The 19,350-nt window shown below is 45.0% G+C and overlaps 2 protein-coding genes across 7 annotated transcripts in view; one reads left to right on the top strand and one right to left on the bottom strand.

The window, feature by feature from the left end:
• LOC147893537 (metal tolerance protein 4-like) overlaps positions 1–18,441 on the top strand; it is a 148,075-nt gene extending 129,634 nt beyond the window's left edge. For 2 of the 6 annotated variants that reach the window (XM_087385692.1, XM_087385689.1), the window contains exons 6-7: positions 2,114–2,247; positions 18,016–18,441. In XM_087385692.1, coding sequence (XP_087241818.1) covers positions 2,114–2,247; positions 18,016–18,174 — 293 coding nt within the window. In that variant the 3' untranslated portion in view covers positions 18,175–18,441. The remainder of the gene's footprint in view (positions 1–2,113; positions 2,248–18,015) is intronic. The other 4 variants (XM_087385691.1, XM_087385686.1, XM_087385688.1 and 1 more) reach the window with 3 other exon arrangements.
• On the bottom strand, positions 4,247–12,774 carry LOC147893538 (uncharacterized). The gene is made up of 2 exons (XM_087385634.1): positions 12,634–12,774; positions 4,247–4,801 (listed from the first exon to the last, which is right to left on the bottom strand). Exons 1-2 carry the CDS (start codon positions 12,772–12,774, stop codon positions 4,247–4,249), a joined length of 696 nt encoding a protein of 231 aa, XP_087241760.1.
• Positions 18,442–19,350: the final 909 nt, after the last annotated feature.

Genomic DNA, 19,350 nt, shown 5'->3' with positions numbered 1-19,350 from the left:
AAGACCGGACGAAGGAGGTGAGCTACTTGTTGAAAATCTCTTGGCACCTATTTAGTGGAGTCCCCCACTTTGACACAAAGGCCGTTTTATGCTTATCATCCGCTGCCAACTGGACCTACCCACAGAATCCATCGAGGAAAGAGTACATCTCATTCTTGGCCACAGCGTCCAGGGTTGAATCTGAATCAACAGATCAATCTTGGTCTGTGCATTCAACTTTAGATAGTCCATGCACACTTGCAATTTTTCCATGCACACTCACAATTTACCGTTTTTCTTGGCCACAATAATGATCAGGGATAACTAGGTGATCTTATCTACTTGGAAGACAAATCCCACTTTTAACAGTTTGTCAATCTCCACTTTGACTTTCAATGCATAATGAGGGTTCATCCGATAATGCTGCTGGCGTCCGGGAATGGCTTCGTGCTTCAGGTTGATGTGATGCTAGTAGATTCTTGGATCCACCCCTTTAATATCCTGATAACCCCAGTCCAAAATGTCCTTAAATGAGCTCAGGAGATTGACCAATTTTACCGTAGAATATGCATCTTTCAGATTCGTGCCTACCAGGGCATCTTCTCTTACCCTACAGATTGTATTTATTCCACTTCCTGCGTGACCTTAGCAACAACGAAGTTTTCTGTGGTATCTTCATCTGGCTCCAGGCACTTTGTGGAACACTCAAAACTTGTACTGTATCAGCTGCTGTGTGCCTTTTCTTCTAGCTTCTTATACTTGCTTCATGCATTCCTGTCTGTTTGTCATTGGCATTGTAGCTCATTCATGAAAATTTTCTTCCCTTTCAATGCAGCCATGTTTTTTGAGGGCATAACTGCGTCCAGCATCTGAGCGAAACTAGCATCTAAGGTCTCCATCTGCTTCTATCCATGCCTTGATTTCTTGAGTGTCTGTCTTCGACTTGTCTGTGCAGTGCGGAGTCAGTGCAACTGACGTTACTGCCTCCAGCTCCAGCCACCAGACTCCAAATCACATCCTCAGTATAATTAGCACAGTCCATCTGGTAAATTTGATGCATGGTCGATCAGGTTCCATAGCCCAGTGACCTTCTGTCCCCAATGCGTTGTAACCTTGCATTAAGCTTGACACATGCACACTTAATCTTTATTTGGAGCTAATGAAGCAGTGCTCTTTGGTAACTTTAGCTCTATGTTCTCATCGGTTGTCTTGGTCACTGCCTTGTGCATATTATTCTGAACTTATAGTAAAGCCCACTTTGATGATTGTCCAAGCTGGGCTTTGATGATTGTCCAAGCTTGTTGGTTTATATTGAGGATTGTCCAAGCTTGGTGGTCCAAGTTTGGCCCTACTTCAATGATACTTGTGGCATGTACAATGTCGTCATCAAGCTCACAGTTTGATAATAGCTCTTTTGTCCTTTGTGGATAGGTCTTCATAATGTTTGTTGTCCCAGCAAATGCTTTTGCTACTCTTTCTTCTATTGGAACAATATGCCCTTTCAATTTCTCACCCTACATGAGGCAACATATAACTAGCACCTCAAAGTGTTTTTCAGCACCACTCCAGTCTTCCATACACAAATTTTCCTCCTCTTTTCTTCAATGAAAAAAGTAAATTGGGTCATAAGAAGAATTCAACGTGAACATCATGGACTATTGGACGGGGAAGGACACTTTTCAATGTAATCTGCATCACATTTTGTCACCCTAGCCTGGAGCTGAGAACACTCATTAACACACACAAATGCATGCACAAAAAGTCTTTGGTAGTGTACTTTTTGACAATCACAATGTGATGAAGCATGATTGAGCATCTGATGCAAGCTGAAATTTGATAACACAAAAGACGAGACTGCAAAACAATGATGGCGAGACTACAGAATAAAGACAGTAAATGCCTAAATAGCAAGTTCCAGCTTTGAGCTCTGGGAATTTTAAGGAAAGAAGAATGACTATTGAAACAGCTGATGACAGCTAGATAATGCAAACCCATTTTTCTTCTTCATCTATATTAACCTTGTTATGAAGTTTATGTCAATTTCATTTTCGTCTCTTAATTGGAAACGTGCCACAGATCAGTGTTACTTGGACCTTGGTATTGAATCCTCAACTTCATTTCTTTATTGTGGCAGTGTCTCTAATTGGAAAAGGGGCACCCCCAGAGATGATGCAGAAATTAACATACTTAGCCCTTACTCACAGTAACCAAATCCAGCGTATCGACACTGTGCGTGCTTACACTTTTGGATTGTCATACTTTGTTGAGGTTTGTGTGAGAATCTTTTATTCAATTTACTTCCAATTTTATGTGTCCATAGCTTATTGCTGTCTCAGATTAAGTCCTTATTGCAGTTACTGATTATGATCAAGAAAGAAATCAAGATTGTGTGTATGAGATTTATTTGGCTTTGTTGTGCGTGCATGTGTGTTTTTTACCCAAAAAAGTGTGCATGCGTGTGTGTGTTTTGGGTGGTGGTGTGTGTGCACCACGTAAACGTGATCCAAACCTGCTACGTGACGCATGGGATTGAATACTCTACATATTCACGTGCACCTTCATAAGGCAGAAATGATAATTCAGTTCATGCACATTGAGTATACATGATGCAACATTTTCCTTTACATTTTTCTACTGCAGCCTTTGGTTGCTGGCAGCTTACCTGATGGGATCTTCTCTTGCTTCACATTGATGGTAGGATTAAGGGCTGTCCTTTTGTTACTAGCAGATTAGAAGCACATACTCTGTCATCTGAAATGGAAAGGCAGGGATTCTCTTGCTGGAGCTCTTTGCATGCTGAGTGCCTCCATTGGTCAAAGGTGTTTATGCAACCATTGGCATTGCAGGTTCCTACAAATCTTTTTCTTTTTGATCCATGCCTTGTAGGTGGTGTGCTTAATGATGCCGGTACGGTCCTATCTTTTCCAGCAGCGGTAAGATAGTATGGCTTGGGACAGCATTATAGACCCCTATGGCAGATGCTTTATGGTTTTCAGCCAGTGCCTGAACTTGAGATTATAGACCACCTCAAGGACAAGGCACTTCAATTGGATGATCATGCTTGTCGTTTGTTGCTGTTAAATGATGTCACTGTTGCTTCATCGCATAAGGTTTTGCTGCCTCCTCCGTGGATTTCGGTTCCATAACATGTACTTCTTGGTGGTGGAGGAAAAGGTTGCAACAACAAATATGGGCTTGCAAACTCCCGCGAGTTTTGTGGCAAGTTCTGCTGGGGGTTCTTCCATTTGGCTCACTGCGAACTTGCCACTTGTCACTGATGTCTGTTCTTGCGGGAGTCTATGCCCCATTTATTTTGGTATTTCCCCAAATCTCATGATATCTTGTTTATGCTACAGCAATGACTTTGAGCCCGTTTCCCTAGTGCTCGCTTAGGCAAGCTATTTTGGCTGTTTGGTGTCACCTTGACAGGTAGGGTTTTGATCTTTTCTTTCATTTGATCCATCCTTGGCTAAGTACCACTTCTTCCAAGCATCTCCTATGGCAATCCTTATGTGACTGCCTGCATGTGCAGGATCTTGATCTTGTTTTCTTGACATATTATGAGATCTTCTCATGTCGTAATTACATGTCCCCTTCTTGGGGACTGTTTCTTGTGATATGAAAAGAAATAGATTTCACAAAAAGAAGTTAAGGGCAATTCTGGAGTCTTCGAAGCACTTGGCCACACCATGGTACCCATTAATTGTTATCGCTTTGCATGCAAATAACACATTATGGACTAATTCTAGTCACAGTGGGCATCCCCACTGAACACATGTGCACACATAACAAATATAAAAATATATATTTATTCTCTGGTTGACTGAAGTCAATGCTCGTGATCATAATTAAGGGGCTTTGACCAAGGGTCGAGGCACCTTAATTATAGTCAAGTCTATCCAACCGAAGTTGGCACATCAGTCAAGTCTCTCCAACCAAAGTTGGCACATCTTGGTTAACCGTAGTTAACCCTCTTGGCGCATGCCAAGTCTCGTTGACCGAAGTCAACACTCTCTGACGGTAGTCAGTTCTGTTGTTCTCTGGTTAACCGTAGTTAAACCTCTTGGTAATAAACCAAGTCTCCCCGACCAAAGTCAGGCTTACTTAACCAGAGTCAAGTATCTTGGACCGTAGTCAATTCTTTGACCATTAAAAGAACTCTTTGACCATAATTAATACATATGAAAACTCTTTAATTATGATCAGATAAATGGTCAACTGTACTTTGACTTAGGATATTTACATTGTGGTGACATCCCCTCGGCTTCTATTCAGTTGACCTCAACTGAAGAGCTTCCTTATAAACATCCAAAAGTTGTGGATGATCGGACAACATGTTTTCATCCATCCACATGGCATCCAATGCCGTATAATTCTTGAATTTTACAAGATACCTGTAAAACTCCTTGCCTTGAGGGCCTTTGCGTACAGTATGGTACACAATCTGCTCTGGTTGAAGGACCTCCTCTAGCTCATCTATTTCTGGTGGATCCTCTGATATTGGCTCTGTACGCTCTGGCCCCTGGAATTTCTTTAGAAGACTCACATGGAATGCATTGTGAATCCTCCAATGCTGTGGCAATGCCAACCTGTATGCAACCTCATTTATTCTTTTTCTAACCCTGAAAGGGCCATAATATCTGGAAGATAACTTTGCATATACTTTCTGTTTGCCTTTAAACTTGCGGAGCCTAACTTTCTTGAACTTTAAAAGTATCCAATCCCCTTTCTTGAGATTTAAGTGTCTCGTATGCTTATCTGCAGCTCTTTTATGCTTCTCTTGAGACCTTTCAATTGTTGTCCAGACTTGGCTGTAAGCTGTCTGGAGGTATCTCACAAATCGATTAGCTGCAAATATTTCATCCTTGGTCCTCAGGATAAGGTGGCAGAATCACCTTCCCATAAATGACCTCTCCCATAAATGACCTCAAAGGGGGCTTTCCCTGTAGAGCTGTGTACTGTATTATTGTAAGCAAACTCTACCAATGGTAGGTACTTTTCCCAGTCAGAACCTTGGTCACCCACGTAGCATTTCAGCATATCCAATGCTGTAGAATTTGCTACTTCACTTTGACCATTTGCGTGGGGATGGAAAGAAGAATAAAAATTCAGATTCGTCCCCATATCATCAAATCAAGCTCTCTAGAATAGACTGGTCATTCTAGGATCTCGATCATTGACAATGGACTTAGGCATACCATGGTGCTTAAAGTTTTGTGCCATGAAAAGCTTAGCCATATGATCTGCCTTTATGGTTTTGCGAACTAGAATGAAATGAGCTTGCTTGCTGAATCTATCAATGATAGTCTAAATCCCATCATTCCCTGACTTTGATCTTGGCAGATCAAAAATGAAGTCCATTGCAATACTTTCCCACGGTGCTTGAGGCACGGGAAGAGGCATAACTAGGCCAGGGGCCTTCCGTCTATCATACTGCACTTTCTGACACGTAAGGCATTCAGTAACAAACTGATGTATATCTTTCCGCAGCCCTGGCCAAAAGAAATACCTCTCTAGTGCTTGAGTTTCTGCTGTAATTCCTCTATGTCCAGCATAGGGAGGTGCATGGCATTTCTCCAAAATCTTTTTCCTCATCTCTTAGGTGATGAATAGGCAGTCATCTTTCATTAAATACCCATCTTTCAGGGAAAAGTGACTGGTGGACTGCCCCTCTTGCATTTGCTGTAAAATCTCACCAAAATCTGCATCATTAGCATATTGTTCCCTCATATCTTCCAGGTCCTTATGATAAGCAATAGTCACATTGTTGACCTGGGGTCTTCAAGACAAAGCATCTGCTACTCTGTTCCAAACTCCTAGAGTATGGACAATCTGAAAATGATACATTGACAACATATTTGCCCATTTCATATGCTTCTCGGAAAGCTTTGTCTGAGTCAAAAAGTATTTCAGACTTTGGTGATCTATCTTAACTGTAAAATTTGCACCCAAAAGATAATGCTTCCATATATGGATGGCATGAATTACAGCCAATAACTCTTTCTCATAGATTCCCAGTTATCTCTCTACATCTCGGAGTCTCTGCTCTCATAGGCCACTACATGACCATTTTGATGCAATGCAGCCCCAACACATTCCCCACAAGCATCACAATCCACATCAAATGGCTTATACAAATCTGGAACTATTAAGATTGGCTCTGTGGTCAGCCTCTCTTTGAGTGTGATGAAATGCTGTCTTTTGAGGAATTCCCCATATGAAAGTTGTATTTTTCTTAGTAAGATCGTGGAGTGGAGCGGAGCGGCTATATCTGCGAAATGCTTGATAAATCTTCTGTAGTAAGAACACAGGCCTAGGAAACTTCGAATTTCATGGACAGTTTTCAGCTCTGGCCATTTCTGAATGGCACGGATCTTTGCCGAATCCATCCGTATCCCATCTTTGGATATTATATGCCCCAAGTAAGTGATTTCTTCCAGGAAGAATTCACTTTTCTTGCTGTTTGCATAGAGCTGATTATGTCTCAGCTATTGAAACACTATAGCAAGATGTTCCTTGTGCTCTTCTTTGGACTTAGAAAAGACAATTATGTCATCGAAGAAGGTACCAGTGAACTGTCTGTAGGGTCGGAAGATACGATCCATCATCCTATTGTCAATCCAAAAGGCATCACCAGATATTCATACACCCCAAAAGTAGTGCGGAACATTGTCTTGTGCACATCCTGAGGTTGTATCTCACTTGGTGATAGCCACTCTTTAAGTCTATCTTGCTGAAAACTGAAGCTCCATTTAACTGATCCAGCACATCATCAATGCGCGGAATAGGGAATCTATTCTTGATGGTCATTTTGTTTAGTGCGCGGTAATCGACGCACATACGGAATGAACCATCTTTCTTCTATACTAGCAGTACAAGGGAACAAAAAGGAGAAGAACTGGGCTGAATCAGCCCCTTGGACAAGTAGTCCTGCACCTGAGTCATAATCTCTTCTCGCTGAGTTGCACTAACTCTGTATGGGGGCCTATTGGGTGGCTCACTGCCAGGAATGAATTCTATGCTATGATCCTTAGGTCTCTCAGGGGGTAGCTCCCCTGGCAAAGTGTTAGAAAAGCAATCTTTAAAATTTTCAAGAAACTGAAATTTATTCGGATCTGCCGCACTTATTTCAGCATGCATTTCCACATCTCTTTTTTTTACAAAAATCATGTAAGCTGAAACTGTAGACTTTATTTCTTTTCCAACAGAACTATTTGATACAATGAGAATAGTTTCCCCTCTATCCTAGCAACCACACGATGTACTTTGCCCTTATGTACAAACTCAGCACTCTTTCAAGAAGAGTCAACTTCACTGCGTTGCAATGAAACCAAGGCATACCCAAGACTACATCATGATGTTTCAGTGGAGAAATGAAGAAGTCTTCCTGATCCACATAACTCTATACATGAAGACAAAGCTTCCCTATCAAGGGAGTGACTGGCACAAGGTTCCCACAAAACACCTAATCGGCATCCAAAGCCCTGCCCAACTTCTCCGTCTTTATTCCCAGCCTCAGGGCTAGGTCCTCTGATATGAAGATATCAGAAGCCCCTGGATCAAATAAAATCAGCGCTTGCTTGTCTTTGACTTTGCCCCATGATAGCAACAATTCTCGTTCTTTTGGGTTTGAAACATGACCCAGTATGTCAGGAATTCCTCATGCCATTGGCTTTTGCAGTCCCCGTGGCTTCTCTGCCTCTTTTGCCTTCGAAGTTAAAGGCTTTTCTGGGCACTAGGCAGCCACATGCCCCTCTTTGTCGCACGTGAAGGATTTAACCTCTTTCCTGAAAGTTTCAATCTGTTCAGGGGTAAACTGTGCTCTTCCCTTATAGAGCTTTTGCACCTGGTTTCCCCTTGGCTTCTGAGGTTGTAATCCCCTCTTCTGAGCCTTGGGAAACTCTCTCGTTTCAAACTTGGGGGTCGCTGGCTTTTTATCCCTCGGTAACCCTGCCTGTAGTGAAGGCACACCAGTAGGATCCTACATGTACATGAGACTAGCCACATTGGCTGAATGCATGAGATCTGATATTTCTTTAATATCTTTGGTGTTCACTTGGGCCTGTATCTTTGGAGTGAGTCCTACCCTGTACTTCCTGAGTTGAGTCTTGTCAGAAGTATTCTTGAAAGGCGAAACCTGCAAGTATGCGTCCCAAAATTTCTGGTTGTAAGACTCAACTGTATCTTGTGCTTCCATATGAATGCTCTCCCAACCCAGAAGGACATGATCCCGAAACTGTTTGAGAATAAACTGTTTATAAAAAGCTTTCTTGAAGTCCTTCCATTTCCTGGGGGCTACATAGTTGGCTGTTTTAGCTATCTACCATGCACTGGCTGTACCGGTCAAGTGTAAACCAACCATATGCACTTTGAAGACTCACTCAACTTTTCCAGGCTGAAGGCAGCATCAAACTGCCTTATGAACTGCATAGCCTTTTCAGCTTGGCCATATTGGCCATTGTAAGTGGCAAATCTTACTGACTTTCCACCGTCCTTGAATTCTTTAGTCTCTGCCTTCCTACTGGACTTCTTCTTCTTCTTCTTCTTTTTCTTCTTTGACTGTGAAGATCCCGAAGAAGGAGGTGATGTCGAGGATGAAGACAAACTAGATAAACTGTGATGATGCTTCGCCTTCTTCTTGGGAAGAGGACCTACACTTTTCCTCTTTTTGCTCACCACCACTTCTTCCTGATCTGCTCCAGAGGGAGGCTTCTCTGGCTTTCCCTCAAAAAGAGGTTGTATTGTCCTGCGAAACAAAGGATCGCTTGTTGCCTCTCCCAACTGAGTAATCAACTCTCTGTAGGCATTCTCTTTGTTTATCTGTAAAGCTTCAGTCTGCTGTACCTGGTTAGACTCTGCCATTCCCTCATGGGATGATTGGGCATGCTGCTGTGAAGCCATTTTCTTACAACTCGTCTGAGATCTGCAAGTTTCTCACACAGACTGTGTATGCAACTGATGCACACTGCCTTTGCTTTTCAAAGAGAAAAATTACTTCAACAAGAGGGGTCTTGCATTCACAACTTATGCCAGTGCCGGGCTGTCTGTCAACTCAAGGCATAAACTCAAAGCTGTGTGCCCCTTTTCTGGCTACTGCAAATGACTTCAAAATGCATCTGTTTTTCCCTCTTTTCTCTGCTCAAAGGCATGCATTTTCTCTTTTCTGCAAATCTTTGATTTCTGTGCTTTTCTGCTGCTTTTCTGACAGTAAAAGTCTGACAGATAGATAAAAAATTGATGGCCAGAACTGTCTCTGCAACTGTTTTTTTTGTTGTTGACAGTAACTAGATGAAGTAACTGGCTGGTTACTCTAACCAGACTGACTGGTTCTGATCTGGTTAGTCTGCAACTAGACTAACTGGACTGGTCACAGTCTGGTTACAGTGACCAGACTGGTCTGGTTGGGTCAACTAACTGGACCTCTAACCAGTCTACTAACCAAGGCTAGGTTAGATAAACCCAGGGTCTGCTACACCAGCTACCTGTCTGCCACGTGTCAATGCCACGTCAGCATCTGGTCTGGCTGCCACATGTACTGCCACGTCAGGACCTGAACTGTACACTGCAACATCAGCTCGCACGTATCAGCACCACGTCATCATGCCTACTTGCTTGTGTGCCACGTGTACACCCTGGCTGAACACCCTGGCCACGTCAGTAAAGATCCTTCCGGCTGCCATGTAAGCCCAAGGTTTCAAACCTTAGCTTGGCTGGTCGACGTCGCGCATCGCGCCGGTGCCCTTCTCCTTTAGCAACTCCTACGTAGAGTACCACGTCAATGCCTGGCTAGACGCCTCTGCATTGCCTCAGTCTGTGTCGCCAGAAATTGGAACGATGGCAAGACCCTCTGCTTTGCACCTTCTCTACATCTTTCTAGCAATTGCGAATCAACGCCCGCAACTTGATGCACAACATCAGAGGCTCCAAACGATGGACAAGGTATTCTTCTCACAACGGGAGCTCCGAATAAAATCCCGTCACTTGTGCTTGCTACGTGAACAGAATCTATGCGTCAGTCTTTCCGTCAACGGAACTGCTTCCTTCTCGTTCATTTCATTTTCTCCCTTTGCTCATGAACCCGCGCTGCTATGCTAATCCTTGCTTCGCTCATCACATCTACCAACAAGCGTGCGATCAAGGTGGCTTCAAGCAGAGATTTTTCGTCTCAAATTCATTAGCGCCTAGCTCTGCGTAACCTCAATCGCTTGTGCTCTTCACGCTCTATCTGCCCGATTGTCAAAGCTTGAAGAAGCCTCGAAAACAGGCTTTGATACCAATATAAAACCTCTCGCTCTTGAAAGACAGCAATTACACTTTCATTTGCTACAAAACCTCCTTCGTAAAAGACAGCAAAGACACTCTCATTTGCTCTCCCTCTCTCAATAGATACACTAGGGCCCAGGACAATCGTCGGGCTGGACCCCCCCGAAGGTTTTTATTCATGAAGAGAGAAAGTTGTCACAAAAGTTCAGTGTAGAGTTGCCTGATACAAAATCCAACGTGAATCCATACTACAAGAGCTTCAAGCTCATTTCAAATTGGCAACATGCCACTTGTCTAAAATCTAGACTAAGTCCTATTACATGCCACTAAGGGCAATTCTGGAGTCTTCGAAGCACTTGGTCACACGAACCGCCTCCTAGATGCTTGTTAGGCTCTCGTAGCGCTTAGGAAAATAACTCTTCCTAGTACGTGCAACAATTAATTAAAGCGCACCACCATGGCACCCATTAATTGTTAGTGCTTTGCATGCAAAGAACACACGTGGACTAATTCTGGTCACGGTGGGCGTCCCCACCGAACACATGTGCACACATAACAAATATAAAAAAATATATTTATTCTTTGGTTGACCGAAGTCAACGCTCTTGATCATAATTAAGGGGCTTTGACCAAGGGTTGAGGCACCTTAATTATAGTCAAGTCTCTCCAACTGAAGTTGGCACAACTCTCCAACCGAAGTTGGTACATCTTGGTTAACTGTAGTTAACCCTTTTGGCGCATGCCAAGTCTCGTTGGTCGCAGTTAACACTCTCTGACCGTAGTCAGCTCTGTGGTTCTCTGGTTAGCTGCAGTTAACCCTCTTGGTAATAAACCAAGTCTACCTGATCAAAGTCAGGCTTACTTGACCAGAGTCAAGTATCTTTGACCGTAGTCAATTCTTTGACCATCAAAAGAACTCTTTGACCATAATTAACACATATGAAAACTCTTTAATTATGATCAGATAAATGGTCAATTGTACTTTGACTTAGGATATTTACATTGTGGTGACACGTCCTGCCTCCCTTTCCGCCCCTCTCTCCTCCCTCCTCTCAGTCCCCTCCTTGCCTTACCTCTCCCTTCTCCCTCAGCCCCTCCTTGCCTCCCTACCCCTGCCTTCTCAGCGCCCTTCCCTCACCCTCTACCCTCGCCCGCTACCTCGCTGCTCAGCCCCCTCTCCCTCGCCCCGTACCCCCACCTCTCAGTCCCTCTATCCCCGCCCCCTACCCCGGCTTCTCATTCCCTCTCCCCCGTCCTCTACCCGCTCTACCCCTGCCCTCTACCCCTGCTCCTTCGCCCCCCCTTCCCCCGCTCTCTATCCCCGCTCCCTTCTCTCGCCCCCTCAGTCCCTACCCCCGCCTCCTCCCCTCGCCTCCGCAGCCCCCTCCCCTCGCCTGCCTCCCCCGTCCCCTCCCCCCGCCTCCTTGACTTCCTTTCCCTCCCTTTCAGCCTACCTCTCCCCTCCCCTCCTCCTTCATCCCCTCTCCTTTCATCCTCATCTTCACCCTTCGTTCTCCCTTCATCCTCACCCTCACCCTTCTTCACCCTCCTTACCCTCCTTCTGCTTGTACCCTCATCTCGGACTCTCCTCTGCCTTCACCCTCTTCCTTTCAGCATTTTATGTCGGATGGAGTTCAACTATGTTCGCGTCGGCCTTTTCACCTTGATTGACGATGGTTCTATCTTCAGTCAATCCTCGCCGCTTCCAACGGTCGCAAAAACCATCATTTTCTCAAAAGAAGAGTTGCAGCAAGTCAAAAAAGATACAGAGCAAAAGAGCTCGACTTCGCTCTTTGCTCGCATCCATGGGTCCCACCCTTCTAGGTTACAAGCCAAGGACTCGATGCTCGCCGCTCTACCTGGAGACCTCCCAGGGCACTTCTCAGATGTTCGTCTGCTTGGGTGAGGTTTCTTCCAGATTGTTTTTGACTCTTTGGAGGTAGCACGTACAGTGCTTCAGGATAGTCCCCTAGCACTGGGCTCCAGGATGATTTTTCTGATCCCTTTTTCACTGGGGCTTGATCCTTTCAAGGAAGACAACCGGACGATGTCACTCTTCATTAAATTTTCAGGCCTTCCTCAGGTGTACCATTGACTGCTACATTCCATTGGAGTGGTTACTGAGATCCCCCCTTTCCCTGAGATGCCTACTTCAGCAGTAGAGGTAGTCAGATCCGATGGGGTAGCGCATGTTAGGGTCATTGTCTTTGACCCTAACATCTCGGATGACCACATTATGCTTCAGTGTCCAGATGGCTCCTTCTTCAAACACAGAGTCGAGATTGCAGGGAGATAGGATCAGTGTAGGATTTGCAGGACCCTTGGGCACTTTGCCTGAGATTGCCCAAGAAAAAGACAAAAAAGATTCATGGGTGCGTCTCATAGCCTCACCTGACCTGGACCTCCTTCACGACTAGTTCCTACCGCCTCACATGTTGCTAGACCTTCGACTTCACAACCAGGACCATTAGCCTCTTGTCCCGGTACTTCTACAGCGCGGACGGGACAGTCAGCACGTCCTGCTTTGGTCATCCCTCATTGGGTGCCTGTTAGAGTTGGTGAGCCAGTACCTCAGGCTACCACTGACGGGGCCACGGTGGACCCGTCTGTTTAGGTAGGAGACATCCCTGTCCTGGTTCCATGTGCAGATGAGACTGCTCCTAACCCTGTTTAGATGTAGGAGCGCTCATCTATGGAGAACCTTTCTGCAGAGACTCGTGCTTTACTTGAGGAGAGTGACAAAATTGTGGCTGAGGTCATGCAATTGTTGCAACCTCTGTCTACACCTGACAAAGGTAAGGGGATTATTGGTTCCACTCCTCCTTCCATAGGGCTCCTTCGCACTCTTGCGCAAGAGGTACTCCTTCGCACTCCAGTGCCTGAGGTACTTCACAGGAATTCATTTTCAGTTTTGGCAGACTTGGCTGAGTTTGAGGCAGAGGAGGAGTTTGTACCCTCCACGTTGGGGAGCATATCTTCTAGGACAGAGTTTCCCCCTCAGCAGGGGGGGTGTGCTTTCCCACTGCTTGGTTTGCTTGCTCATGTTGGTGCAGATCTAGAGTTTGTATCGTTCAGCTCATGAGACCCATCAAGAACTTCCTATGGAGCGGTTTAGATGGCACCTCAGATGTTGTATCCAGGGTGGCTTGGGAGACCCTCATTCTCCCCGTAGGAGAAGGGGGTCTCAATATTATTGACCCGAGCTTGCAGAGTATGGCCTTGCTCTAGACGTTTGTAGTACGTGGATTAATGCTTGGACAAGAGCCCCGGAAGGATTTTTTCTCACGCATCATTCAGTCTTGCACCCCTTCTCATGGGGGAGATTGGTTGGACAGCAGCAGATGGATCTTTACTTCAGCCCATCTCAAATCCCCACCTTCCTCTCTCATGGTTCCTATTCTGAAAGCTTGGGACTGCTTCAGAAACACACTTCGCAGAGTTCCACCCACTTCTCGTGAAGAGATTCAAAGGCAGTCAGTCATGTGGAATGAGTCGATTTTGGATCATCATGTTAAGCCACTAGGAGTGTCACATTATATGCAGTGGTCTAGATGGGAGAGGGGACCTACCTCTACTGTAGGTGCTTGGCAGGCCTTTATGAGACTTCCAGAGGATCAGAGATCTTTAGCAGTTGGCCACCTCAGAGGGAGTGCACTCAGGATACAACAGATACAGGTAGCCATTCCGCCAGAGTGGATTGACACAGATGACATGCCGCTTACAAAGTTCACTTGGTGGGGAGCGTTCTCAAGGACGGGCATTCCGTTACAGGTCGTTGCATTGCAGGATGCACATGAGGATACCCTTGTCTTTGATGTTCAGTCGGGAGGCAGACTTATTAGATCTTCTGATGATATTTTTTTGGAGGTTGCATTTCAGCCTGTTAGGATTGCAGGATTCATGGACAGGGGCAGGGATTCACAGTGGTATCTTGACCCTGATCCTATTCTCCTTACGCTAGGGTCTTGGAGACTCTGGCTGTATGGTGGCTCCCCTATTAGGTTCTTGCAGTGGGACCCAGGGGAGTGGGAATGGATTGATGAGGGGCACCGAGAGAAGAGCTTTCCCTTCTTTCGATATACAGTTAGAAATGCCCGGAGATTTCAACTCAGCAGTAGAGGTTGGAGGCCCTCCAAAGCGCTGTGCGGAAGAACGTTTGGCGTAGGCTCTAGAAATTCGTCAGGAATAGAAAGGTCACTCTTTTCTTTTGACTTTCTATTCATGGAGGGATTGCAGTGAACCTGTGGAGATCCAGGTTCGGGGCTGACCCTACTTGTCCTCGTTGTCACATGGCAGTTGAGTTAGTACAGCATTGCCTTTGGGAGTGCAGACAGGCGAGGACGATTTGGAAAGGTGTTGCTAGGATTTTCAGCATCTTTTATACAACACCTTTCTATATGACCTGGGTTCAGTGGCTTGGTTATCTCTTACTGGCCCATAGGTGTTTTTCGAGGGACATGATCTAGATCAAGCTTTCATTGTACGGCGACATTCAGCGGAGTCTTGTTCCCTCCAGGATGTTCCCCTCACTCCTTTCAGAGCTGCTCATGCCTCAGTAGACACGTCTTGGGAGATTTTGGCTAGCATTGCAGCTTGGCATATTTGGAGAGCCAGGTGTACAGAGGCGATGGAGGGTATCTAGGTTCACCCTTCCGAGACTATGGCCAGTATTTGGACTGACACAGTACACACTCTGATGGCCATTTGGGCGAGCATGCAGGGATCCTCCAGAGCAGCCACTACCAGGAGAGTTACTTTTTTCAGAGTTTGGAGGGGATCTCCTTTCTTCTCTAAGTTTCCTTCAGGGTTGAGATGGCATTTTCAGCCTCCACCTTGGTTCTTTATTAGCTCATTTTGAGCTGTTTTTTCCTCATGCATTGCATGATGTACTCCCGCATTTGAGCTTGCTCTCGCGGTTGTCATTCATACTTAATGAAGTAATTTTCTTGGGGGGGGGGGAAAAAAGCCATGCAGGATACAAATTGTTGATCTAAATATTTTTTTAAAGCCTCTATACTTCTCGCAAAATGCATTCCCTGCATCATGTTTTGCATCCAGATGGTTCTTGGACAATAAATAATCAGCAGCTTGATGAGGTGGTTTAGCATTATTTTGCAGATTTATATGCTACTCCTTTGCCCTCTTCATCTGCTAAGCTTGCTACTTGAAATGTTTTTCTTTGACATGCCCATCTGATCCTCTCTTATGAGGAGGCAGATTCATTGGAATTGCCATTCACAGTTGTTGAACTTTGGATAAATTGGGACGTTCTAAATCCCCAGGTTGAGGTGGCCTCCCGGTGGAATTCTTTGCTGAATTTTGGGACCAACCGAGTCCTCTTCTTTTACGCATGATCAATGATGCTTGGCTTTCTGGTACTTTTTTCTCTTGTTGGAAGAAAGGTCTGTTGCGTTTGGTTCCCCAAAAGCCTCTATGTTAGCGTCTATTAGATTGGAGGCCGATCACCTTGATGCTTGTGATTTATAAGATCATCTCTAGAATGTTGGTGTTATGTATCTCGTAGATCTTATATAGAGGCTTGCATCATGCGCGGTATGGATTTGTGCCTCCCAGCAAATCATGGATAATATTGCACATACTTATGTTGTATTGAACGTTATTGAGCTCTATGGTCATTATATCATGCCCGTACTTCTCGGCTCTAGGGACACTCTGCTGTGGATGTATTGAACATTTGTGCTAGGATCGGGGCCAAGACCTCCTGTCCATATGCGAAATTCTGAGTGCATAACCCTTCGTGGTCCTGGGCTCTCCGATTTATGGAGTTGGCGTAAAGCAGCTCACACATTCTATGCTATGAATAACCTGCATGTGGTGGGTCTAGGGAGGGAAAATATGTCGCATAGGTGTGCCAAACATCATGATCCGTGATGGGGATAGGTGGCTTCCCCTCCGACAAGAGTCCCCAAGCAAAGGTAGAGCCACCTCCTCGAAAAGATCGGATCACCTCATCCATCGTCTCTTACGCCGTATGTCAGGAGTCAGTAGATTCAATGTGCCTCTAGTTTCGTGAGGTCTCCCAAAGCTTGGTTTCGTGAGAGGTGAAATCTCATCTCTCGGCACTCATCATCAAACCTTGGGTTTTGGGGCATCTTCCTAGATGAGGGGCGAGCTACAGAGGGAGTCGTGGGAAAAGACCTGGTGGCAGCATCCTGGACCACTGAAACCAAAGGGTCTGAGGCATGTGAAAGATTTGTGTCATCTCCCAAGTGGGTGGGTAGATCCTGTGGCAAGTGGGCCATGTATACTGCATCTAGAGCATGGTCAAAGTGTATCTATGTACGGTCGAGAGCCGGCTGATCCCTCCCTATTGCTGGCGTGGTGGTCGATATACTAAATGCTAAGTAGGAGTGGTCTACACCAAGTGGGGGGGAAGGGACGGTGCGGTCATATACCTGTGAGACAAAGGCTGGGGAGTCTATGAGATAGTCCACTATGCTCGTCCCTCCTCCATGTGGAAAGCAAGTGAACCCGCTAGATGACGGCCATCTAAGAAGGCCATTATATATTATCAGGTCGCACACTGCTCCCATATCTAGTAGGTATCGACCATATCCTGTGACATGTGCATCCTCTCAGTGTCTTACTAAACCGGGCTCTGCTGGGTCCATCTCAAGCACTCTAATGGGGTCATCTCTGGAGTCAAGCAAGCTAACTTGTCTGCTCCCTGTTCTTGCATTGAAGTCACCTAAAAGGAGGATCTCACCATGCCCACAGAACTCCGTAATGTCATCATACTCAAATGGGTTGTGCCTCTCTATATTGACCTCACAGGCATATGATGATGCATATGGAGGAAAGTAGCATATTGTAATGAAAATGGCCCTTGCATCTTGTGGCCACAACTGAATCCATATGTGTCATGCATGTTCCTCTTGTCGTATCACAGATATGAGTGGCCGTAAATGTGATTTGAAGAGGACAGCTACACCCCCGGAGCCTTGGACTCCAGTGTCTCTCTTCAATGCCTTCCTGTAGGCTGATTCCCATGTGTACCCTGTTACTACAGGCAGCCCTCTCTTTGGGCTTTTCATGTGTCTCTGTATAGAAAATCATGTCTCTATCAGTGTATGTCTCTGAAAAGCCTCCCAGATCTGACCAAAGAGTGCCATTACAGTTCCATACAGCTATCTTTACTTTGCTCTGTGACACAATCACATCAGACCGACACTGTCATGTGTCTCCTGCATCCCTATCTTCCCTTTCCTCCCTCGCTGGTCTATCCCTTATAATGACTTTGCCATCTCTGTAGACAGCCCATTTCCCTTCCTTCCTTGCTGCCATGACTCAAACCATCACTTCTTTGCGACGTTCTTGCTGTAGAAGCGTGAGATCGTCATCCAGGTATGCCCTTGTCCCCTTCAGTGCTGCTCTCATACTCATCTATCTGCTGCTGTCCTGAATCTCACTATCATAGGTCTAGGTGGTGCATCATTCTTGCCTATTCTCCATGCCCCTTCAAAAGTGAGATTGATGCTCATTTTGGTGATCAATGCCTTGGCATCCGCCATCTTAGTGTCACCCACTGGTAGGCCTCTAACCAGGACGTTCAATGATTTGTGGTGTCTCCTTTTCTTCTCCTTTAATGCATCAGAGATAATCTCTTTTTTTGGAGCTGAGAGAGAGAGAGAGAGTCTGTTCCCAGCACATTTTCAAAGCTTCTTTTTTGCTTAAGGTAATGTCTATGCCCATGTGGTGCACCATGTGTATGATCATTGATAAACTGAATTTAGTTGGTAATAATGGATGCAGGTGGATATCGAACTACCAGAGGATATGCCCTTGAAAGAGGCTCATGATATAGGGCAAAGTCTTCAGGATAAGTTTGAGCGCCTACCAGAGGTGGAACGTGCATTTGTCCATCTTGACCATGAGTGTCTCCATAAACCTGAACATTCATTGCAACTCTGAGCCTGTTTTACGTTAACATGAGATTAGGTGACTTCTCCAATGCATCTGCTAGTCCCTCCACAACTCAAAAGCCTTGATAAAAACCACACATAGCCTGTAGCATTATATATATATGTGGAATTTTGCTTTGTATTTCAATACGTGCGGGCTTCACTAAAGCCAGGAAACTGAATGTTTCAAGTGGGATAAAGCCTGCAAAGGAGTTCTTGATCCTTCCATCTTTTGACATTTGTTCTTTGTATGGTAGATGTTTTTCCTTACCTAAATTATTCCTTGTAGTTATCTAACATAAATCCATTTTTGTGCAAAGTATTAACTGCTCCCTTGTTTTTGATTTCCTGATTCTGTAAGAGTTAAAATTTGTGAATTCTATTTCTAGCAGCTTCTCATTGCAAAAGGGTGCTTTGATGGTTCCAAGCAAATTTCAAGATTGTCTGTATAGATGGAGTGATGAAGGGTGATAGATGTAGCAGCGAGTGATTCCTGTCAGATACAGGGGTCCAATTTGAAGCTATCTTACACTGCTTCAGCATGAATCTAGTGCAGAGATGTACATATGAATAGCTATCGGCAGCTGAGAAGGCTTTTTCATACCAAAAAATGGAAATATTATTTGAGAAGTGCTGGGAAGTTGTTTACAAGGAAGCACTGTTAAAGAGGAGGGCTGTGAATACAATATATATTAAGATGGTCAGCTGTATGGCTGAGATCGTGTGCTTTGTTGCGATGTGGTGCTGCAGTGGTGGGGAGGCAAGGTGGTGGAGATGTTATTCCAACTCGGTCAGGTAAACTTAAACATTGGTGTTCTTTCCTCAATAGTTTAATCCAGTTAGTGTTGACAGCCCACAACCCCATCTTCATCAGTCAATTACTTAAGAGTGGAGATAATGCCATGACACTTTTTTTTTTGATTGGTTCTCAACGATGGCACATATTTGTGCTTGCTGTAGCCATTCCGTTCCAGCAACTTGGCAGCACAGCGGTAGCTAGTACAACAAGCTGTCTGATCACATGGTGTGAGATTGTGGATTAGCTAATGCAGATTTCTTTCCTACCGTCACTATATTTGTATTGAGAATAGTCACTATATTTGTATTGGGAGAGAATAGACATTCGATCGGTTGATTCCAGTTGATCCCATTTTTTGGTGTTGTCTTTTCTTCTTGGCCTTTTTGG

This window comes from Dipteris shenzhenensis, chromosome 15 (assembly GCF_047967505.1).
Source record: "Dipteris shenzhenensis isolate YYH24624 ecotype China chromosome 15, Dip_SZ_1.0, whole genome shotgun sequence".
NCBI classification, from domain to species: Eukaryota; Viridiplantae; Streptophyta; class Polypodiopsida; order Gleicheniales; family Dipteridaceae; genus Dipteris; species Dipteris shenzhenensis.
Note: the sequence above shows the minus strand (reverse complement) of the source record. Positions and strands in the feature narration are given on the sequence as shown.

What these genes read in the sequence shown, in the direction of transcription:
- LOC147893538 (XM_087385634.1), bottom strand. Translation starts at nt 12,774, where the DNA reads ATGACCAAAGCAGGACGTGCTGACTGTCCCGTCCGCGCTGTAGAAGTA. An exon ending in GTGAAGGAGGTCCAGGTCAG is followed by an intron (nt 4,802 to 12,633) that starts GTGAGGCTATGA and finishes AGATACCTCCAG; the next exon opens with ACAGCTTACAGCCAAGTCTG.